The sequence below is a fragment of the Opisthorchis viverrini genome (genome assembly GCF_000715545.1).
Source record: "Opisthorchis viverrini unplaced genomic scaffold opera_v5_280, whole genome shotgun sequence".
NCBI classification, from domain to species: Eukaryota; Metazoa; Platyhelminthes; class Trematoda; order Opisthorchiida; family Opisthorchiidae; genus Opisthorchis; species Opisthorchis viverrini.
This window is the reverse complement of record NW_008751939.1, coordinates 174454-199645: the sequence shown is the minus strand read 5'-3', so window position 1 is coordinate 199645 and position 25192 is coordinate 174454. Positions and strand designations below refer to the sequence as shown.

Sequence of the window (25192 nt, the reverse complement as noted above, 5' to 3'; positions counted from 1 at the left end):
TCGTAAACTGGTGAAAATCTTAGAGTCCCACACCAATCTGGACCACCTGCTCCACCTCTACACACGTTTCCCCGGATGTACGTCTGTTAGTATCACGCAAGGTTAACCATGATTAACTTTTAACCGAAATACCATGCTCGTCGGAGTGTCAAAATCAAGGGAGGTAGCCATTGTATTCCTCACAAGCCTCCCGAGGGCTTTGAATAGTGCACAATTCGAACAAGTGGTTCTCAGATTTTTCGAATTTTTCAAGTTTGTATATCGTCGTAAAGATAGCCGTATAGCAGTCTAAATGAACATCCGCAGGTGAATTAAGTAGGGCGCAGGTGGTTTATCTTGACTCTTTTCTCAACCTAAACAGGTAAAGCATGCAGTGGCTTGAATTTATAAAGTGGGTTGATATGTGGGGGATTGGTGATCTGATCGTAGAAAATTGCTAGAAAAACCGGGAAAGAAGGTTTCATGCTTTATATTAGAAAGGAACGCTTGCCATTTCTGCTCTAAATCATACCGATCGCTTTATCCAGCAATAGGACGTGCTAATGTCAAAGTTTGGGCCTCCGTCTGGCTCGTTCAGTTAGTTTTATCTCAGAAGCACCCATTCGAGGTCTTTATCATTCAGCTTGCGGGCCGAAGCTCAACTCGGGGCGCGGAAATCTGAAACGTTGAGTTTCACGCGGATAACCCAACGTCCTTCTGGCTATATGGTTTGTCATGGAGGCGAACCCATTCGTTCTACTGTTGTGGATGTCAGTTCACCCCAAAACCGTTTATTTTTCGATTTGTAACCAAATAATTTTTTAAATTTGAATTTTTAAATTTCGCGCCTATTCCCCCATTTTGCACTTCAATCCGAAGAAACCGCGCCCCTTTCCTATTTGCCGATTGAACTTCGTGTGTGCTAACCGATTTATTGCCCCCCAAGTTCGCCCAAAATACATATGCAAAGGTGCTCCCTCTGTAATTTACCTTTAGTTGAGGCAGTAAAAGCTCTCCTCTGAAGGAGGAGCCCTCTTCTCTCCCCACGCTAGGAGTGGTTGAACTCGCGTCATAGCTAGGAATTTATGCACTGGTTTTCAGGTCACGTACAGCCGTTGATCGTACATGCTCCCGATATATACCACCCACTCTTTTTCGCAGGGCGGCTTCTCTAAGTGGTGACTTTCTGTTTAATTTTCACTATATTGTCTCCCACAGTGTACGTAATTATTGCAACCCAGTCCAGAGGGTAAGCGCGGTATAGCATATTCCGTGGTTTCAGCAGCTCGGAAACCTTATACCATCTGGCAAATTTATTTTGGCACATGGTGTACCGATGTATACTAGTGATAAAACACGCGATCGGTCTATGGTCCGGTTTGCAAGCTCCGTCCTCGCACATCATGGGCAATGATATTTATTGAGGAATTCGTGGAACCGCCTTGTAGTTTTTAGTTACTCTTGTGTAATAGTCGACGAATATTTAAGACAGTTCAAGAGGACGCGTGAAAATGTTCGGTTTTTACGACTATGTGCATGTGAGATTTTCGCTTTCGTGTCTAACGGCTTGTAATCGTGCAGGTCGCGTTCGTTAATAAAAGACTTTGCATGGAAGGTCTTCTTCCTTCCGTTTGATGCCATGTTTGGGATAAGGATGAAGATCCCTATACTACAACTTTTCACGAATATGGATGTCCGGCCATCTATGGATGAATTTGAGGATGTTGCGGAAGTGGCTGGACTAGGGACCGACCCATGTCGGGCAGTGACACTGAAGGCTCCCTTCAGGGACCGAGCGGAGGCTCTCCTGGATGACGTTAGAAGAGATTCTGGGAAGATGGAGTGAGCTGCCGAAAAGGAAGCTCTCGCAGCGGAGGCCAACAAAATGGCCGACAGCAAGGAAGCTGTGAGGTGATTCAAGGCGGCCAGGATGGGTTCAGGATGCGACTCGACGGTGTTTTTTGCTGGTCCGCGGAATTAGTTGGATCCTGCTTTGTCGGGACCTGGCAGAGTGTCGCGACAGTAGTTGCCGTCTGACCACTTCGTTAAAGGTGCGCAGCCGGTGGCCAGTGCCGTTTCTCAATTGGCATAAGCAACTCTTCACTTGAGCGAAAAGGATCTGGCTCATCCAGCACGGAAACTGACCGAGATACCACTGGCCGTGCGGAAGCCACTCGGGTGGAGTGATTAGTCACCAATGGATAACCTTTGGACCAAAGTGGATCAATAAACCGAAAATTAAGACACGATTGCGGAGGCAGGCTCAAACGAGCCGGCGTCGCATGTGGCGTGCCTTTTCAGTGGATGGCTCAGTGTCACCTTACCTGACTACCTGTAAACAATAGTGACTTGGATTGTTCTTCTTTCTACGAGTGAGTTGCAATCAGCGCCGTGAGGCAGGCTACAATACAGTCCATTATCGAGGGAGACAGCAGATAATTATGTGCCTAATTTATACAGAGGATAGGATAACACAGAAGCGAAGAAGAAAAAAGACAAGTACAAACCAATAACGCAAGCTGTGAGGAAGGGTGTGGAGCAGGGTGAAAAGTGACGGATTTTTAACGCACTCAGTGTGCACAGGCTGCAGGTCCGCAAGGCATGAGTTCTTGATTAGCCCAAAAATAGAGCAGACGATTTTGGGAGAAAACTTTCTCAATAAAACAGAATCTCTAATGGATATAAAGCGGGATACAACTTGTAATAAAATATGGCCTAGTCAAGCTGCAAGGTTGCTCAGGCACTACTCTAAGCCAATTGCACGTCCAAAAGCTTGCGCCCTAAAATGTGCCATTAGTAAATTTTGTGAAGGATAACTCAAAATTGCTAGCAGGCGATGAAGATCTGTCTGGCTTATGCTCGTGGATTGAACACGAAATCCCTCTCTTCGGAACGTTCTCGACTTACCACCCCCATAAGCTGCTGCCCCTCTACAAGAAAAGGTCTATAAACTGGCTCGAGGGATTTTCGAAATTGGCATAATTGGAGCACCCAAAAGTGCGTACAACTCCCAGGCCGTGCGACGCTTAATATCAGCTTAGATTGTTGACTTGGTTTGTTGCGGGCACAGTACATATTTAAGCGCCTGTTGCTTCGTTTGACGGAGGAATATGGAACGTTGCCAAGTACGGAGACAATAACATCTTCAGAGGAAGTTTGGAACCAGAGCACCCGGTTCACATGGAAGCCGCATTGAAGTGTATTGGCGAACGTAGCTTGCGGATAAATGAGGCCAGGAAACAACTTGCTGGAGATTCGATGATGCTGCTTAGACGCAAACGATGGTCGGTGGGATGTTAGTCCACTGTCATAAAACCTGGCAAATATCTAGGACTATTCAGTCCCCAACTCAAGGCGGTCCTTATGGTGGTTTTTTGGACAAGCAACACACTACAGACGGTTCGTCAAGTTCTTCCACGTTGTTAGGGCTTCGCTCTATGGATTGCCGCATCAGAATCGGATACTAGAATGGAGAAATGAAGCGCATGAGGCTTTTGGAAGTGTTCAAGCGCCTTCGGTGCCAAACGCCGCCGCTGGCCAAACCCGTGTGAAAGCCAACCAGGTGATCGACATAGCATACATGAGTATCGGATCTAACGGAAACTACAGGCAAGGTGGGTAGAAGGTTGGAAAAGGCTTTGCAAAAAGCCACCTCAATGGAAAAATAATCAATATGACGAGTGGCCGAGAGGACACGGTCGAGAGAAGGAGTGGAATAGCTGCGGGTGTGCTATTTAATTGGGTATGGCCCGGTATGCTTCCGCTTTTGGACAGCCCTTTAACGGACGCCACATTTAAGGCTATTGGGCTGGGATGTGTGGTTCTTTGAGCAGCGGGATCCACTTCAGACCGGCCGAGGAAACAAGGTATAAAGAAGCCGATATGGAAGCGCGGGATTTTCTGGTCCGTCTGGGGATCCTGTGGTTGTAGATCATTGGCTAGGTGGAGTGTACAACAGCCAAACAGGCCGACAAAACCGGGTATCGCCGAAGTTCAAGCCTTGGTTCTTTGGCAGCGGGACCCACTTCAGACCGGCCGAGGAAACAAGGTATAAAGAAGCCGATATGGAAGCGCGGGATTTTCTGGTCCGTCTGGGGATCCTGTGGTTGTAGATCATTGGCTAGGTGGAGTGTACAACAGCCAAACAGGCCGACAAAACCGGGTATCGCCGAAGTTCAAGCCTTGGTAAGATAAGGGGATGGGGTGAGACAGGTTAGGCATGGAGAATTTGGGAAGATATTATGTAAGATAAGGTGCGGTAATATGCATTTGTAGATTATCAGTATTCGGCCTCATGATAAACCTTTCGAATTGGTGCATAATGTAGCGTATGAAGCGCCCTAGCTACGCCATTGCTTTCAACAGCTCAAACCAGCTAGACAATCGAACAGAAAGGCACTCGGAAACACTTTGGGTAGAAATAACGTTACCAGTTGCTTGAATCGTTTTTAGCTTCCCGCTATTGGATATCCGATCAGGGGTCAAAGATGACCCAGGAGTCTTCAGTTCGTCCATAAACTTGAATTCATGCATCCAGTGACTCAAGTTGCCCACTCCTTTCATACCACTGAATCCAGAGTAGGCAGGGCTTTGTGATGATTCCGCTTGTTTTTACTTTCTCCGTAAGGAGTATTCTCGTATTACGGCCAACCGATTCGCCACAAAGGTCTAAATTCCCGTAAAATGATTACTGATGTAACAAAGCGTTATTTGTGAGTCTGTCCAAGGTTTGACACCGGAGAACAAGCCAAGTAAACTCTCAATAAGAAGCCTGTAGGCCCTGGCATCAGAAAGTTTCAACCTCCTCGACGGTGCAACCCAAGATTTTTCTGATATCAAACGGCATGCCCTTGACCATCTTTCGACACAAAACGTGCGTATGCAACAGCGTCATAACCTGCTTCTGACGCCCCTGAGAATATATAAAGCTCAAGGTTACAAAGACACAAAACCATCAGGAGTCAAGCATCTTGGGTACCGCACAACTTCAACCGACTCGACCGAGTTCAACCATCAGTGTCATCGAATTGAGAAAGCCAACCAGGTGATCGACATAGCATACATGAGTATCGGATCTAACGGAAACTACAGGCAAGGTGGGTAGAAGGTTGGAAAAGGCTTTGCAAAAAGCCACCTCAATGGAAAAATAATCAATATGACGAGTGGCCGAGAGGACACGGTCGAGAGAAGGAGTGGAATAGCTGCGGGTGTGCTATTTAATTGGGTATGGCCCGGTATGCTTCCGCTTTTGGACAGCCCTTTAACGGACGCCACATTTAAGGCTGTTGGGCTGGGATGTATGGTTCTTTGAGCAGCGGGATCCACTTCAGACCGGCCGAGGAAACAAGGTATAAAGAAGCCGATATGGAAGCGCGGGATTTTCTGGTCCGTCTGGGGATCCTGTGGTTGTAGATCATTGGCTAGGTGGAGTGTACAACAGCCAAACAGGCCGACAAAACCGGGTATCGCCGAAGTTCAAGCCTTGGTAAGATAAGGGGATGGGGTGAGACAGGTTAGGCATGGAGAATTTGGGAAGATATTATGTAAGATAAGGTGCGGTAATATGCATTTGTAGATTATCAGTATTCGGCCTCATGATAAACCTTTCGAATTGGTGCATAATGTAGCGTATGAAGCGCCCTAGCTACGCCATTGCTTTCAACAGCTCAAACCAGCTAGACAATCGAACAGAAAGGCACTCGGAAACACTTTGGGTAGAAATAACGTTACCAGTTGCTTGAATCGTTTTTAGCTTCCCGCTATTGGATATCCGATCAGGGGTCAAAGATGACCCAGGAGTCTTCAGTTCGTCCATAAACTTGAATTCATGCATCCAGTGACTCAAGTTGCCCACTCCTTTCATACCACTGAATCCAGAGTAGGCAGGGCTTTGTGATGATTCCACTTGTTTTTACTTTCTCCGTAAGGAGTATTCTCGTATTACGGCCAACCGATTCGCCACAAAGGTCTAAATTCCCGTAAAATGATTACTGATGTAACAAAGCGTTATTTGTGAGTCTGTCCAAGGTTTGACACCGGAGAACAAGCCAAGTAAACTCTCAATAAGAAGCCTGTAGGCCCTGGCATCAGAAAGTTTCAACCTCCTCGACGGTGCAACCCAAGATTTTTCTGATATCAAACGGCATGCCCTTGACCATCTTTCGACACAAAACGTGCGTATGCAACAGCGTCATAACCTGCTTCTGACGCCCCTGAGAATATATAAAGCTCAAGGTTACAAAGACACAAAACCATCAGGAGTCAAGCATCTTGGGTACCGCACAACTTCAACCGACTCGACCGAGTTCAACCATCAGTGTCATCGAATTGACTTTGTTGATAGAAGCCTCCCAACCAAAATCGGCCTTACATGGCTCTTGCAGTAGCTACTTTACGGCTGAGCATACAGGAGCTACCAATTACAGTGGATCAAAAAGCGAAGAAACAAATGCTGCGTTTCCTCTTCGTGGTTTCTCGAGTGTCAGGGGGATATTATTCAGTGCTCAAGGCTCGCTATGTATTTATCGCTTTCGTAGATATTTCCACTACCTCTATTTGTTCAACTGGCGAAAGACCTTGCAGCACATAGAGAACGTTGATCATCTACTTAAGAAGATGTGACCTCCCTCAGATAGTAGCTTGGTTGTTTCCTGCAAAAAACTCTACGTCAGTGGAAGAAGGTACTTACATCAAACAATCATGTACATGAAAATCGTTAAAAACAAATTATTCAAATCTACGGTCATAAGCCTTTCAGAACACAGAAGCCGCTTGCTGCGAGGCGAAATTGGCGCAGAAGAGCGAAGAGACGGTTCAAAAATCATGAAAAGTCGGTTGAAATTCAAAAGGCTCATTATTGATGTCTTTCTGAGAAAACCACAGAAATCTCGGGGCTGTGGCACACAAACCAACGCGAAAATTTCTCTAACACTTGCCGCCACTGCAACCCGATCTCTTCGAAATTTCAAAAGAACGCCTACCAAATCAGCAGTTGCATCCAGTCCATGGAGAAGCATGCCGTCCGATGGTCTTCCTTGGTGCTCAGCTGCACATTCAAATACAATCCACATTTTCTCAGGCTTTCTAGGGTCCGATACTGCATGGGCCATCTTGCGGATGTTTGTACTATTATCAGCACAGGGATAACTGGCACTGCATAGCTCTTCTTAAGGTTCTGCGACATAACTGGGTCGTGCAGAATACACCCTAGCACTGGGTGTAGTCGTGCTAAGGCGGACAGAAAGTTCGAAGAACCAGTATGTTATTCTGTTCCCACGGGAGCGGTACAACAATAAATGTCTTCTAACATGTTTCATCCGTGCGCTCACTAATTCCACTGCAGGTCTGTCCTCAACCGATGAAGTTTTCCGGAGAGAGTCGATGTCTGCAAAATCAGAGTTGTATAGAGCACGATTCTGCCCCTCGACAAATGATCCACCGACGACAAGCATCAGGTGCCGACTCTTCCACGGCTATATGGACCCTGTGGCCCAAATACAACTTAGCGGTGTCTTCACAGCGAACGGTTCTTTTCGATCTCCAAGTCGCTGATCTATTACCCTATGAGCTTGATACACCAACAGATTTGGACAAAACGACTTTTTTAGGTGAGGCCAGCGACTTGCGATTTCCGAACGCGAATCTACGACCACTGATGAGAGAATTTCGGATACCGGTGAAGCACCTTCCACGAAGATGACTTCATCACCACAACTGGACTTAACTCGAAACTTCCTGATTTCCTTAGAGCTAAACAAGATCTGATTGTTGTTTGTAATTCACGTAGTGTTTAACGGTACCGTGCCTCCATTTGGTGCGCTAAGTTGCTGCATAATATTGTAGTGTCAGACTCACTATCTAAGAGGGAATACGTTACTTATTCTGCCCAAGGTCCTTTTAGACAAACCGAAAGTAGTTCGAAAGGTCTTGCAATCAGTCATCGCATTGCATTTGACAATAGGGAACACCTCTGTTTTTCATTCAGTGGTCTCGTATGTAACAGAACGTGATGACTAGCTCAGCATCCATCCCACATCGGTACTGTGATTGACACCCCTTGGCTTTGTGGGCCCTTCAAGACACCGCAAACAAGCATCAAGAGGCCTCAGAGTGAACCATCGTTTTACTAGGTCGAAAGACAGAAAGCGTTCGCATTTAAGAGTACGGCGTTTATTGCCGCAAACCTTGCAAATCGTCTCGCTTGAGAGCGGAGCTTGCTCTGGGCAAATTGCTGCTTGACTCGAGGTAGTTCTACTTTTGCCTACATTTGGAATGGATTTGCCTCGTGCATCTGGGTCTCTTTGCGCGAGGAATTCTGCCAGAATACCGTAGCGACTGTTTAACACTCGCCCTTTGGGTGATGGACTGTGTGATGTCGGAAAAGGCTGGTCTAATAAACGAATTCCACCCACTTGTGTCGTGGATTATAAGGCAAGCACCTCACTAACCTGTCCAAATTGTCCAGAGAACTAAGTTCTGCGCTGTAGTTGATCTGAGTCAAAGCTAGTTCGCAATTCTTCATCCTGAACACCAAATGAGACGAACATCTCACCTTGCGCGATGAGGAATGAAAACGTTTTATAAGATCATCAATCAGGGCGCTAGTCACTACATGTGAGCTTCCGAAAGACAAGCTGGATTCGGCCGGCTCATTCATATTCTTCTGTGGGCTGAAGCATGCGGGAATCTCCGATAGCCTCCCTGGCTGCATCGCAACGTGTATTTACTAATTGTACCGGTCGTTTTCTATCTTCCTGGGTCTTGCTTTCAACATAAAGCTAGAACTAACGCATGAACCCGCAGTAGCTTGTAGGGTAGCCATCAAACGTGTAAGGCCGATTTTTGGTAAATCCCGATCCTCCATAATAGATTCCACATGACGAAAGTCTTTAAACCTATTTTGTTTTCATTCGCTTACCTTGAGACTATGTTGGTCTTCAGAATCCCTCAGCGATGTAGTCTTTCTACATCTTCAACATCGCTTCTAATACACTCTTTTGAGGACCCTGGTAATCCTGACTGGTTGCTATGCGCTTGTGGCGTTTTGTACCTTTATTTTACTTCCATTATAACACTACGTATTTCATCAATTGCATAATCGTTTTTTGTTTAAATACGAAAAACTACAAAAACGCGCACTTGTACAATTTCACATAATACAATCGTCGTCACGTGCTTCGACTCTCTCTTCTGATTTCGCTCGCGCTTGCAGCGGTCATTCGCGAGTCTTATGTACTAACTCTGGTACCAAAACATTTCAGACATCTTCGGAATCTATTATATGTGGGAACTGTTCAGAAGAAGACCTCTGGACCAACATAGTTGGATTATTGTCTATTCGCTGACCTGGGCCAACGACGAACTATTTTAAAGGGAACAATTGTTAGTGAGTCTGTTCCATCTGATCTCTTTATTTTTGCATACCCAACCTAGCGTAATTATTTTTATTTCTTTGCCACACACTCCTGGTAAACTAACTTATTGGGCAGCCAGACCACTACACGCTAAACCGTTTTCGCTCCTAGCAAATGATGCTTCGAGCTCCTCCAAATCCACCTCGGTTTTAGCCTTCAGGAGTTGGTTTTCAAGAGTATTTTTCACAGACTATTATTCTAACTCACGTTCCTCTTTAAGATGTCTTCCCTTAAGCTGTGCTGACAATAGAGCAGCCTTGGACCCCAAATTCCCCAAACTTATCCTAGGATTTGCGCCAGCCCTAGAGTTCATCGCTGAAAACAAGCCATGTTCGACTTGTCTGCTGTTTCTTTCAACTTCTTCCTGTTTTGAGTTCACCAGTTTGATGAGTGGCATCAAAAAAACCGCGCTCGTCAAAGTTGAGTGCTGTAACGACTATATGGATTACTTGAGTTACGAGCACCAAACTTAGCAACCAAACCTGTAAAACCCTGAACGAGTGGTTACGCAAATGTGTTGTACTATGCAAATAAAAGTAATTACATGGCTACAAAATGACGAACCTCAATGGTTTTCGACAAACTGTGAGGTACTCCAAAGGCGGGCAAAGCCGATATGAACCAGCAGTCAAAGCGTGATCGATATGGAGCGCGAATTGATGCAATAAAACAAATTTTTAGTTGACCAGAGTTTTAATACAAAAACAGTATAACAAAAGCAGAAAAACTAGTTCCGTAGAAAAAACGGTAACTATAAGGGACTTTATGAAACTGAAACAGAGTTTATTTATACCAGAAAATAAGATTGAAAAGATAACTGGAAGTCAGCCATTCGAGATAGGAGGCATTGTTAAGGATATACAAAGTTGCAACAGTAACTATCATTAAAGTTCATAATTTCATTCATCAATCCGCATAAGGCAGTGTCATACAGACGAGACCGCATGTCTATGGACCAAACATTAGGACAGCAAACTATTCAAATCGACTCACTGTGAATGATGAATATCTGGGTTGCACCAATAAGAAAGCGCACAAACAAAGGCTATGTGACGAAACAAGAGAGTGCTTAAGCTATTGACCTATAGTGTTCTGATAGAAGAAAACTTCAACGTGCATCTGTAAAAAAAATAAGTCTAAATTTCACCAAAAGGCCCGCAAAACTCTAGGTAACTACGACAAACACCAGGGTGCAGAAGGAACTCCATGGGGGCATGCAGAGTGGCACTGTGACTTTGGTCGGCTACCGTCATCTCTCTGCGACTTGACAACCATCAGTGCTACTCAGAAATAACGCTATCAGGTACTCCGTTTTCTGCCTGTATTGACGTGGGAAGAGCAGATAGCTTTGCTTCCGGTTTGGTTGCAACCGTATTCATTCTTACACTGTCTACTGAATGTGAAACCAAGAGGTTATTTTTTCTGAGTTCAATTCCCACTGCGTATCCCGGGGCCTTGTTTACTCGACGCGATTAATCACCGCCCCCTTTGTTTTATTGTATCTCACGTGCAACCCGGTCATGGTTTCTTTAACGCTTGAAGCTTAAGAGTTGCTCAGAAATTTCTAAGTTCTCCTCTGTCAAAACTTACTACCTGCGCTATACCCCACTTTATAACACATAGACTGGCCGATACAAAGTATTTCCTATTGGTCTACTTCCCCCGACAACAAGCTGTTCCAAAAAACATCCTCGGAGTCTGAACTTAGGCGCCCCTGCCCTTACTCACCGTGTTCTTATGCTCAAAGATGCCCACATAGATTTGGAATGCTCTCATATATATTTCGGTAGACGGAGTAACCGTCATTCTATTTCCTAGAAAAGACAGCGTCTACCCGCGATTATGCAAAATTTAGGTCCCAAAGCTTCATTATACGAGACCGCGAATTCAGCTCAAAAGATCTAACACAGACAGCAGTCAGTGTCGTCTCCCGCAGGCATTCGTGCGTCCCCACCAAGCAACCTGGTTTATCAGAGAGGACCCAACCATCACCTGTCTAATGTTCGTCAGAGTGAACTGTCGTTATTCAAGCTTGGTATGACCTTAAAGAGGATTTCAATAAGATCCTTACATCCCCAAACTTTTCGTGTTCCAAGGGAGCAAATTCAAGGTTTCTGCTTCCAAAAACCACAATGTTCCCACTGACCCAATCACCCTCGTGATTCCCTTCCTTGTCTCAGTCCACATCCGATTCAGCCTCCGGTCCCACAGAATCTCCCAGTCGGACACTTTTCAAAATAAAAAGTCTTACTCCATCCCCAGATCACACAGTCCCAAAGATACCAGTGTGACGGTGTGTACTACTGATGAGGTATGTGTACACTGCGTGCTCTGGTGCCCAAGCTCCACCCCGCGCATCTGATGGAAGGTGAACACTGGTACGGAAATTATAAAACCGCTTTGCAGTTTTCGTTCATTATTGTTCAATATTCGAAGAAAGTCTGAGAAAATTCAGTTGGTCGACTGAGAGTGTTCACTTTTCAAAACCTCTGCGTAAATGAGATACTTTCGTGTCTGATGGCTTGTAACCGCCTAGTTCGTGTTTGCTGACAAACAACTCCTCAGTGAAGGTCATCGATCATGTCAGTTAACATGTATTTAATGATGCATCGGCTGCTCTTGAATAAAGACACCGTAATCGAATGTACTTATCAGAATGTGTTGTTGCGGCAGAGATTGCCGGCTGTTGAATGGATTCCGGCTTGTTTGGGTGATCTTCTGAGAAGTCCGTTTTCTAAGGGACAGAGTAAACAGTCGGAGTGGAAGAATACTAGTATTTGGGGGTGGGTATCCGTGGGAAGGTTTTGCATTCACTTGAGGATATCACGGAATCCTCACACAGTCTGATGGTGGGTCCGACCAAGCTTTTCGTGCACTTATGAAAACATCAGTCAAAACCACTTGATCAAGATTTCACCCACAATGTGCAGCTAATCTATGCTTAAAAGCCCAGAATCACTCTACAGCTATTTCATCCTTACTGAGACTCACCAGCAGTGCGCATATCACGAAACTAAGGGGAGTCTCGAACCAGCGGCTCCCGGCTAGTAGTTTGGACAGTAACCTGTTCGACCATGAGCAGCTATTCACCAGCTTGATTAACTACAATCGATATAGTCAATTCGTGATTTTTCATTTTGCGGTTTTCTATGGTAACACTACCTAGAAGCTAAAAGCGTGTCCTAGCTAATGGCGATAAGAACAATGGACACAACCGCATTGAAGGTTTCCATGTCTCACTCCGCATTATCCTCGGACACACTACCAGAGAGAGTCTGTATCGATTTCTTTGGCAACAAAGAGTCATGGACAAAGTCAACACAGTGTTTTCACAGTTTATCGGAACTGACCAGCTCATTTCCAACCCACGTCTCTTGGCTTCATGGGTCATGTGAACGGTCAGACGCACACTCAGCCCTATTGGTGGACGACTTCGGACGGTAGGACTCTCAAGCATATCGTCAAAGGAGGGTTTGCAAAAACTATTCAGCTGGGTAACAGTTAAAATCTCCAAATAAAAACCCAGGGAAGTCCCACTGGGTTGTCTAATAGTTTTCAGCAGTCTTAAGAGTATTGCATTATGGTTAGACAGTGTACTGTTAAATCTCGAGTATTGTACTAACTGAAACATAAGGTGACCTGGTTCAGCGCATTTAGTTGACGCGGACTACTCTAAAGGAGAGGAGAATTTATTTGAGTTTCCTATCAAAATTGAATTCGTACGCAAATGAGAGTAATTGACAGAGTAATTGAGAGTAATTGTCCACAGAATTACGCTTCGCTGACCCAAAAGCAATGACTGTCATTCTGGTTTAATTTTCTGCAAAGCATGGTCCGCAGCTTTAGCGAGAATCACGTGCACGCATAACTCCATAACAAGCGCATTCTATGACACAGCAGTACGAGAGAATTGAGCTGTTCCGAGTAGAACTGTTGTCAGCTTTCCTACCATTCCATCAAGACCACGACTCTTGAGTAAACAACTCTACGTGTAATCTGAAATGTCTATCCGAATGTTTCATCAAACAGACAAGCCGTTCGTCAATCGAACATCCAGAGCTTTTGGCCAATAACTTTCTACCAGGCTATACTTTTTCAAGGTGGGAGAATTTCGTCGCATCCACCAGTAACACTCCTAAGCTGATTACGCATTTTTCCAAGCTATTTAGGAGTGCATGTAGGCTTTCCACTGCGATTATTCAGGAAAATGGATGCTTCATTGGTCGCAGTGTAACCATTTGGCCTGCACATCCCTCCAGTTCACAGAAAGGCCAAGATAACCGGAAGTCTACATTTGATGAAAGTGATAACTCTCTCATGTCTAGCAGTTTCGTCTTCAAAACCTGGGTATCTTTTGAACGATAGCAAGGCTTGTTAATCCGAAACTCAGTAAGCTTATCATTAGCGAATTTTCCCATAGGCGTCTTAAGTTGATGTCCATCGCGGAACTTACATTCGTTCTGAGAACTTATGACCATCGCCAATTCACTGAGTGGACAATGGGATTCGGGACATGGATTATGATACTTTGTTAGGACACCGGTAGTGTTTAGTCGAGAATTAGCAATAACACATTCGATTTATGCTCAAAAATTATCGTGACCTTCTCAGCCTGGGTGAGCGACTTGAAGTGTGAGGGCAGGTAATGTAATTAGCTGACTATCCAAATTAATGTGATCAATAAGATGATATTAAGCTAATGAAAAGTTCTTCCTGTTTAAAATGGGCACATTCCATCAGAACAGCTCTGTGTTTTTCAATTATGCAGTTTTAGTAAACTTGGAGATTTATTTGTATTACACGGATGACTTCAACCGATACAGTGTTCGAACAAAAGGTGGGTGGGAAATGGCAATCTTCATCCCTGGCTCACTTTGATTCACCCTGCATGCGGACATATACTTCATCTGCAGCCTTCTGGTTTTCGGCATTGAATGCAGCTGTAGCTTTTGTAGTTTCAGCCAACTGGATTTGCAGAGGTAATAGTTCATTTGCCATTTTGACCAGAACCAGCCCAACATCGATGAGCATATAAGCGACGAACATCAAGAGAAGTGCAATTATGATGGGAATAAGAAAAAGGGCCAGTAGAACACCCACACGAATGAGTGGATTAGATTTCTCCACCAAAGTTGCAAAACGATCGCCGAGCATCGCTCTGGATACTTGCACTACACGAAGCGCCGTGCGCCCTTCTCTTGGACATGCTTGATGAAGCCATTGAGCAGCACCAACAAACTCGTTTGCATCTCCAGGGTCGGTTGGGCGCATGTGCCACACTGGACAGGGTAGACATAGAGGGCGTCCAGGTTCCTCAGCATAAGTATTTACCGGGCAACTCCGGCAAACCGCCTTTTCTTCCATGTCTAGCCAGTTGGGGATGAGTGCTTTTTTGGCAGCCATTTGAGCTGCATGAGGTAGATCTGACCGTAGTGGTGTGTAGTTGTAGGCACGGTAGGGTAGAGGCGGATTAATAACGCGTACATCACCGTACGATCCAGGTGGACAAAGATCTACAAAATTAATACAGACAGTGGAAAGGAGAGAGTTGTCCCCATCCTCACAAACTCAAGATCATATGAAATTACTCTACAGTTAGCGGATCATTCCCGATGAACTCACACTTGACGATGATTAGATCGCCAGTTTCCTTCGCACCACATGCAACATAAAACAGGCCGTATAAGACCGTTTTGGCGCTTTATACGTGAAGTATGCTAGTTTTTCGTGTTAAACTCAAACCAGACAGCCCTTAACCCGTTGCCATTCTTATCATAAAAAAACAAATCGTAGTTTTTCAGGAACTACACCGTTTCTCTTGTGACTTTCGAAATTCTGATAATGTGTCAAGGAACTTCATATCCGCTCTGTGCGTTACACTAAACAATGCAATGCCTTCTGATTGTTTGCATGAAGATAGCAGCTCAAAACCTTGTCAGATAACGACCGAAAGTGATATCTAGACCAGTTATTGATTGTTTTAATCGCTAGCTCTCACTAGTTCCAGAACGTGCTCAAATTATTGGGTTTGAGATTGGGGTATATGGGTTTTTGTGGAGATTTCGTCCTGTAAGTGAAGGCAATCTATACGGAAAAGCCGAGAAGCACTGTACAGCTGTTTCATCCTTATTGGGATTTACCGGCAGGGCGCATCTCACAAAACTCCGGAGAGTCTGGAACCCACAACCTGGCTAGTATTTTAATACAACCGATGGGCCACCAGCGGCTGATCGGCAGTGTGATGAACTCTCACTTAGACAGGATATAACGCCGCCCATCCTTCAATCGTGGAATCCACATCATGCGGTCCCACGTGTTGACTGGCTCCTCGGGCAACGATTCCTCAGATGGAAGTTTCGCTCATCGAGTGAAGTTTATTCTTCCACTGAGCTACTCATAGATTGTTGGTAGTGTGAGGAGACTTGGGCTTTCTGTGGAGATTTCGTCCTGTGAGTAAAGCCAATCTATGCTGAAAAGCCGAGAAGCACTGTACAGCTGTTTCATCCTTATTGGGAATCATCAGCAGTGCGCTTTCGACTGAGTGAAAACCCTTGTACTTTGACCTACGAATCGCTTATTCTAAGGTTTAACGTTATTCATAGTGATCTATTAACGAGCACCAAGTGTGATTTTTGGGTTGTCACAAGCCCACCAAATTAGTCAACTCAAGTCTTCGTAGTTTTCACGCTAATTTTTGTGAGTTTTAAAACAGAATCTTTTTTTCAGACCTTCTCGTTTCAATGGGTCACCACACCGGATGGGAGAAATAAAATCAAGCTAAAGTCTAAACGATGTGACCGTGATGTGACTTGCTTATTGTTCTTTTTTGGACGGTATCCAGTTGTTATCCGGGGAACTCTTATTGGTAAGTTACAGTAGCTAGTATCGTGTATCGTGCCTGAACAGCAGTAAGGCATCGCTGGTGTCGATGTCCTCGTTAATGATGATGAAACTGAATCGAATGGTATTCAAGATGGGTTCCAAGTTGAAATATTCATTCAGTACATGTTATGATTATGATTATTTGACCCCGTGTTTTTTCTTCGCGTGCATCGAAGTGAACTGTCCCCAGCTGCTACAACTTCGTTCACCGATGATAAAGACGATAAGAGAATCAGAGCCACTCGTTAAAAACGATGGCTTAGTGGCTTCATTGCCTTCTAATGTTCCTGTTTTCCGGTATGGAAGTGATTGGGAACTACGCAGTAAAGGGAATAGCTTCAATGAGAGACCGCTGTTTTCTGTGTGACAGTCATATCTATTAGGATCACTAACCGCGGTCCCCATCCCGGGCGATGGCACTTGCCAATGTGAATGAGATGACCGATGAGGGACTTCAAATTTAATTACCTCTGGAATGTCTCCATTTGACACAAGGCCGGGCGAGGTGGGCTCTACGAAGCAAGCTTTCCTCTGGTACACGAATTCCATGGCCTCCGAAATGTTTGAAATAAGTAACTGTGATGGCTATGACTGCTTCTGATAGCACTAGTGCATCAGGTGTTTCTGTATAAATGAAACCAAACATTCGGATTCTGAACAGCCTTTTGACAGCTACCAGCGTCAGCCTACGTGACACACAACCACCTCTTATAGCTATACCCAGGCATCTCGGAAACGGCTGAAGCCGGATAAGTTTCAGTACTCTCAACTCTTAACGCCAAAAACAGTACTTGAAGACTGTTTTGAAAAGCAGGTCGGACTAATAATATCCTTTTCTTTTGTACTGCTATTCATACGATTCTCTCAAGACATAAACTACAAGAGTACGGGGTCCAGAGTATGGGTTCAGAGCCTGACAAGGGGGGCATCACAACTTCTGAGCTATGTTAGTGTTATTTTCGTTCATAATCCGTCTACAGATCTAGCCTCTAAACAGCTGGTACCAATGACAGTAAGTTTACAATGTTCTTCACTTAAGTGTCAGGTTAGGAATATTGTTCCGCGTGTTGGAACCGATTAACCACTGCCTTGTCACGCTAGTCACTGAACCGTCGCCTGACGCTCACCCCAACTGTTAAGCTACTGATGCGCGGTTAGTAGCTAAAATAGCTATCTCTCAAAATCTGGCTTTCTTCAGTTTACCCTTCGTTTTTCTCCCGAATATTTTTCACTGCACAGACTACTTTCGCCTTCCACACTAAAATGAAATTTATTTCACTATAAAAATGGACTAATATATAACGACTGACAGAATGTATCGCGTTCCTACCTTAAGGAGTAAGATGACAACTGACAGTGGATCTCAAAGGTGTATTAAACCAGCTAGTCATCACATGTTATGGCTCTGCTTTCATCTTACCTCGCCTTTCATGTAGGGACGTATGACTTAAAAGTGGACATCAACAGCTAGAAGAACGATGGGCTAATAAAGCCATCATTTTTCAGCCGGTTACGGATATCCTACTGGATTTTAAACTTTACGATGTCTGTAGGTCTCTTTTTAGGGATATCTCGACTCGGTTCCCTCCTGCAGGCCTAGAATTCTTTAGGGTGAAAAATGCTGCCGGATGGATGATGTGCAATGAGATATCTCAATCGAATTTCCAAAACGGAAGGAATCCCGCATCATCCTTTGTGACCAAATAGACAGACCCCAAACTGGAACAGTGCGACACTCATGAAATATAGCCCTTCACTTTTGCCATCTTACCTCAAAAGCCCTGGTTTTATGGATCATCTTTTTTGCCAGCTCACAGATCACAAAATCGTTGACTTCGATGCCTACCGCTATAAGGATTAACCGTTAGTTGGTTTGACCTTGATATTGTTAACATCATCTTAAACACACTCTTCATTCATTGCTAACGAGCTAGCAGTGATTATCTGACTACATATTGGGACTTGTTACTTGCTATATGCGGACATTGCTTGACTGCGTATGTATAGATTACTGTCATGCACGCGAACAAATTATAGCATCGAACTCAGGGAGGGGATCCATAGTAGTGTCTTGTTTTTTTAAGCGATGGCTATTAACCGCAGCACGTCCTGTATTTCCCCAAACCTTGGGCCGAGTGAACCTCAAAGATAAATGCGCTTAACATTGAGTACTCCTGTGCCAGTCTTTTGCAAGTTGAGCTATTTTGAAGCGACATCATTATTTTAGGGATTCATGTCATTTGTGCGCAAAACGTTCTGAGTTCTGAAGTGAGAGCATGATGATTCCGCCAATGTGTTTCCTAATCCACCCTAATTTGGCCACCTCTAGAGTGAGGGTGTGTTACCGTTTGGGAAACTAAATCACTCCTACTTTTATCAAATCCAAATGAGTTTTGCCGAATATTTTAGCTTGCTTTTAACACAGGCTCGTCAGATTTGAAAAGTGAGTTACTGTATACGAGGCGTTATTCATCTGAGCTTGTTTTTCACCTGGTCAGAATTTGAAAGGTAATGAAACACTTCCTCATGCCTGGTCGACTGATTATTTCGCCTTACTGTCTCAGTCTGCTCAATAGGCTCACACTGTTCGTGCATGATTTTTTCGGTGAATGTCTTTTGGTCTGTCGAAACAGTGGAAAGCGTTCATTATACCGCATGCACTTTTGCGATTCTGAGTTCAGTGAGAAGCAAGGTGTGCGAGCTATATGGCCTGAAACTCAGGGTGGTCTCATCAATAGTTCGCAACCTCACCGCGTGTTTCCATCATGAGCTGATGAATGACCCGGAAACTGAAAATAGAATCAGACGTCTCGGAAGTTGATAACATGATCTCTGTTATCAAAGAAACTGAAACGCCTTCAGCATTCAGCTCCATTGGCTGGAATTTGTGGTTACGTATTATGCATGCTGAGTTGCCTTTCACCAAGAGGGTTCCCATTTTATGCATCGAATTTAGGGTGGCGCAAACATGAGGACAGATGGCCCGTAACTTGGAAGATGGGAATGAAGTGGACTACGAAGTGTCTGGGTGTTGAGATTGGATGCACCTTACCTGAACTGGGCTAGATGGTCTGAGTATTTGAGGTGCCGTAAGTTTTTGTTAGGTTATGGATACACCCCGTAGCTACCCAGTAACCCACATACTTGACTGTTCAGCTCACAGTCACTCACTGGATCACGAGACTTGTCTTTTTTCATATTCACAAACCACGTCACATTGAAGTGACTCATCAGACATCGATTGTCCGTACCACCCATTGAGCGTAACTACAACTCATGTGCCGACACACCCACGTACGCTCAAACGGACCTACATATAGGGAAACCGAACACAGTCAGCACACACAGACTCGCGCGCGCGCAGGAAGCAGGAAGTCGACCACTCCCCACAGGTCCACGGAAAACTACGGAACACGTGTAGCAGCCATACTGCGGATAAAACACGTTCCCGCCGTCCGGACTTTCAGCAAGGAACTCTCACAGACGATAAGTTCTTCTTTCGACTTGCTCCCATTTTGCATTGTATTTATTTTTATACGTGTAGCATCTCACCATTGTCAACTATAATAAAAACTTCTATTATTGTCTATACCTTCTAAGTTGTGTTAAGGCCATCATCGACAGTGCATCAATAACCCCATCCATTCTGCCTTTTCACTTTCATTAAACACAAGACTTTCTTCGTTGCAAATCAGCTTTTCGCTGAATTCTCGACATATGTGCTGCTATCAATGAAGAGGAGTTCATGGATGATTATGAGTCTGCAATATCTTGTCAGTTGACCAAAATAATTTGAAAAACTGCATGGCCTTATTAGAATTTCGTCTGTACATTTTTCGCTGGCTTGCTCAGTTAATGTTGCGTTAACCCTTACTTTTAATTTACCCTGTCACTTCTGTTGGTCCCATACACTCCATGATTATAGATCAAACGTAGGTCAAAGATTTAGTTCAACTACCATTTTCAAAATGCACTAAAGCCATAATTAGTTCAAAGCCAAAAAGTCATGGTGTCTAATTTGACTTACCACACTCGTCCGTCTCAAAATTTATGCTCCCAGCATAGCCCATACAAAATGAGTAGAACGAATGGTACGTGGCTATGCGGCACGTTGACGATTTGGCAAACACCGTGTCCCAAGTGTAGTTCCGTATGGTATTGCACAAGTCTTCTGTTGTTGAATCGATTTCTCCATAGAGCTGGGGATTATAAAGCAGAAAAATTGGAACATGCTGTTGGCTATCTTGTAGTGTACGGGATATTTCTATAGCACTTGTCTGCGGTAGACTTCTTCAGGTTTCTTTGGTGTTGAGTCGATTTCCAACCATAAAGTTTATCTTGTACAACTATCTTAACATATGCCTAAAAGCTTATGGGCACCAGGCGTCCCATTCAATCTTGTGGAAACCACTAGCGACAAACTAGCCGCAAGGCCGAAGACAGCTCAAGAAAACTGCAGTTTTTGAAAGAAGGTCCAAAAACTAGCGAATTTACACTCATTTGCAAACTAATTTGGTTTTTCGAGAGACTCACCTGGAACCCTGAAAACATCACAAACGAGAGATTCAGCTGAGTTTTAGGTGAGTCTCTCGAAAAACCAAATTAGTTTGCAAATCAGTTGATATTCGCTAATTTCGTGCAATTTGGTTTCAAGTAGAACATAAGGTTGACGGAAACCCGGGGACTGCGCCTACCTGATGAGCCCCAAGAAGGGTGAAACCGGTCGTGGGCTGTCGACGGATTTTCAGCAACCTAATGAGTAGTACATTACAAAGGTCCAAAAACCTCCATTCAGCCCCAGGGAATGATCCGTATTGTGATTTTAAGATAAACAAGATAAAGTAATACTAAACTTTCGGATCTTCCTTACAAATGTTTTTCAGCCAGAGTGGTGCTGTCAGAACCCAAAAGCATCTCTGTATCTGTAGACTAATGAATATTGTTTTGGAACTGCTGTAACGATAAGTAAGAAGCTCTGGAAGTAACGGTGATCTTTTCGCTCTGCCTCTTATCTATCAATAGGTCCTTAATTTTGTGAAATGACACAGCCAAGATCATAGAAAGTGCGAATTAATCGTTCTCCATAATGAATACGGGTCATGGGGTAGGCCAATTTCTGTGAGAATCTTTTACCAAGGAGTAAACCTTTCAAGTACTGCTTAACCAAAATGCAGGGGATGGGATTCATTGCGCAGTATGAATCAGAAAACACAGGATTAGCAGATCGATATCTTCTGGATTGTTTTGGGTCAAATGGGACTTCTGAAAAATTGCAACGAATTCGAATTGTAGGACATGCATTTTCAGTGCGAAAAATTTCCTCCCGGAGTAGTAAATCCTCGCACGCTTAGAATTAGGGCCAAGACGATCAGTTTGATTGTTCACCCACCTTATTTTCAAACTTATACGTTCACTTACATGTTTAAAACCATATACTAATTTATTACAGTGCTTTTTCAAGGGATGTCCTTGACTTTCCCTGCCAGTCGGCCAAAGGTTAAGTTTGGAAGTTCGCCCCACATAACTGAGTCCTAATTTCTCTAATCTTCTTAGTTTTGATGTTCTCTGAAGCAGTGTAATTGTACGGAAGTAACCTAGTACATTTTCCACCAGTACTAGAGATGTTTTACGCCTGTGTAGCAATCAGATCTATCCCTGAATCCAATTTTTCAAGCTCCTTGCTTCAGAGGGGTAGTGCTCTTTAGCTGCAGGATGATCAATTAGCATTCTGATCGATGTCACGAGCTGATTTATGGGCTCAAATAGCCGGTGAATGCATCCTAAAGCATCGTATCTCTACAGACTCAGTCAAACAGTCATAAAAACATCAGACTGTTGTTGGGAAAGCTGATTTGCAGGATCTTTAGCTTTTTAGCAGTGTTTTCACATCTTATAAATCCATTTGCAATCTGTCGCAGTTTACTTGTAGTTCTGTTTGAATGTTCACTCAGCAGATCAGAAAACATCCATTACGTTGTTCTATCAAGCATTTTTTCTCAGCCTTCATGCAGAATGAAATAGGCTGCTGATTTCGCGATCAGTGATCGTTTATATGTCCACAATTACAGAGAAACGAATGTGGCAACTAACAGGACAATCAGCGCGTGATGATCAGTTATAAGAGTTCTGGCATTTTATCAATTAGATACCCGTTTTTCCCCGCTGACTCACTGTGTCTAGTTCCTGGGGCGAATAATATGACCCTGTGCTCTACGTCGGTATGCAGTGTAGTTACGTTTAGATCAAAGGCTAAGAACCGATCCAGTGGTGGAGAAATGCAATGTCTATGGGTCCCTCTTGCAAGTTATGGAAAAAATAGTCTTGCCCTCCATCAAGCACTACGAGCTAACTGGAGACCTTCACTGCTTCACAAAGATCAGTTTTCGAAAAACGTAGGGAGGTGCAATAGGAATGAAGCCTTTTGCTTGCAAAATAACTAGTCAGTTTTGAGAGTTTAAATGACTTCTAAGGGTTTTTCACATATCAGGAGAAACTTATCGACATCACCCAACGTAAGAGTCCTCTGGTTAAAGACTTCACAGTAAATTGGATAACGTATACCATTCATCGAAAATGAACAAAACCCGTTCACTGGTAGTATGCGCAAAATTCTGTTACGTATTCGTGCCAATATCTGAACCTATGTCTGATAGGGTACTTCATTCGACTAATTTACTAAATGCTATCCGGGATCCTCTTAAAACACAGCTCGTAATTTTGTGCTGCAGAAAATTAATTATGTCAAAATATATATCTATCATATATCCTATGCGACTGTTCCAAACCAGGTTACAGCTTGCTACCCACTGTGCGGCTCAGCTTCAGTTTTCCCCACTTGACATTGTTGCGTAGTGAGATACACTAAATATGCGTTCCAAAGCGGTGTTGCATCTACCAAGTTGGTACGCATACAAAGTTTGTTAGTTAACCCCTCGAGCTGGTGCTAGCACTAACTTATTGCAGACGACCTAATTGCCTTCAGTCAGTCAGTTATTATAAAGGAACTGATATCTTGAAGGTGTTCACTCCAGACAGTCAGAAATTGTCTCCAATACGGTGTCGATTCCAGGCCAAATAACAGGAAGCTTTACTCAAGTAACTTTTGTTGAGAACGGTTTTCCCTGTGGAAATGTTATTTGGCACTAGAGTCAGTGGGGCTGGTGCATCAAGGCTATCGTCTTCAATGCGTAGCTACCCAATTTCCGAACAAACTGAGCCTCCAAGGCTTGCTTTTGTATTCCACTTTCCCCTTTTACGGTGATTGAAACTGTAACAGCTGGAACCAACGTGCCTATGACACACGGTTTATAGCTGATAAATTGATTGATTGATGTTAGGAAACTGAGTACTTGTACTATGTCCATTCATCCCAACTCCTAGTAACTCCGGATTTTTGTCAAAAAAGCAGCAAGTGCTTGGCAAAAGTCCTTAATGGACACCTGCTGCCTGCTTTCTGCCCTCCATTCTGATACTTGTGGGGAAGCTTGGATGATGATATCCGGAAATTCCTCTTTCTGGAGACCCCTGAGTTAAGATTCCCCTCAAGAGAGGCTAAACACCCAGTTTTGCATGATGGTTCCTCTCCTGATTGATTTGAATACTTGTTGTCAGTAGCAAACTTACCATTTTGTGCATGTCATCCGAATTTAGGTGCTTTTTCGAGCTTGTTATCGAGGACTGTGACCCTCCATCCAGAAAGAAACTCACTTCCGCATAATGCAGTGCGGTTAAATTGTTCTCTATGTTAATGCACTCAAACTGGTCCACACTGAATGTCTGGCAGAACTCCATCTTCTGACAGGTAGCCAGTGCCTTTTCATGGATGGCAACCCTCACAAACTGATTTTCCAAACCCGGTTCAAATCGCTCGGTAGCGTTTCTTCCGGTAAAGCGTTGTGAATCACAAGTGTACTCTTCCATGTTGCTTTTCCGATCCCATGCCTCGAGTTCCATCGTCAAATTCACCTGTATGCCGACAATAAGTTGTCGAACAGGCTCGGCGAAAAATTTTATCTGATGGCCAAAATAACTGTCTGGTTCATCTGAATCATCGCCCAGCCTAGCATGACACCACAATGTATACTCACGAGGTATACTGGTTAAGATAGTTAGGCTTCCATCCAGATCCCACTGAGCGTAAATAAGGGGAAGGTTGGCAAGGATTTGTCGGCCGTTCACCAGCCACTCAAAGGCAACCGGATCTGTGGTATTTGTATAAATCCCATGAGTAGGATGAGCACAAGGTATTTGGACCCAATTATTAATTGCCAGACGGTGTTGATAGTAGGTAATGGTCGCATTGGCCTTTGAGATCTTGACAAAGAGCTTGTGTCGTCGGTTGGTCAAACTAGATTCCCAGCCGACACAAACCGGAACCAATGAGTAAAGGAACAGAAAAGTCAAATATGTCGTCAGATTCATCTTGAAAAGAAAAGTCCGCATACAGTAGATTTTGTTCATTACGATGTGCAAACAACCAGAGTTGACAATAAGGTACTCATCCTTTAATAGGCCCAGGCCACTTCGATCGATTGTACAAGTATTCAAATCAACAGCACTCGCGTATTAACGCAATTAGGCCTTCTATGGCATTCAACCAGCCTGTGATTTTTTTTTGCTTTGTGAGCCTCTGAGAAGTAGAACAGACCGAATAAAATTTGTTACTTCAGTCCAATATTCATGAAAGTTAGCAAAAATAAGTTACCTATCGCACAAGAAAGCACCAGTAACTAAAACCGGCCAAATTGATACACTGTAAAGGTCAAATTGCTAAGGTGTGCACTTGCGGGTAAGCAAAGTAACAAGTTGATTCTGGTCTGCAGGTACTGGTCGAAGTAAGCCAGTTAAAATACATTGAAGTTTGTCTTGTAAAGCTGTTCACGAACTTGAAAAATCCCACTGTTATCAAACATACCAGA

At 44.0% G+C, this 25192-nt stretch overlaps 1 protein-coding gene across 1 annotated transcript; it reads right to left on the bottom strand.

The window, feature by feature from the left end:
• Positions 1-14109: 14109 nt before the first annotated feature.
• Positions 14110-24795, bottom strand: T265_09504 (hypothetical protein; the record flags this gene model as incomplete). The annotated part of the gene is made up of 3 exons (XM_009175592.1): positions 14110-14905; positions 20302-20473; positions 23898-24795. 3 exons carry the CDS (start codon positions 24732-24734, stop codon positions 14262-14264), a joined length of 1653 nt encoding a protein of 550 aa, XP_009173856.1.
• Between the last annotated feature and the right edge of the window lie 397 nt (positions 24796-25192).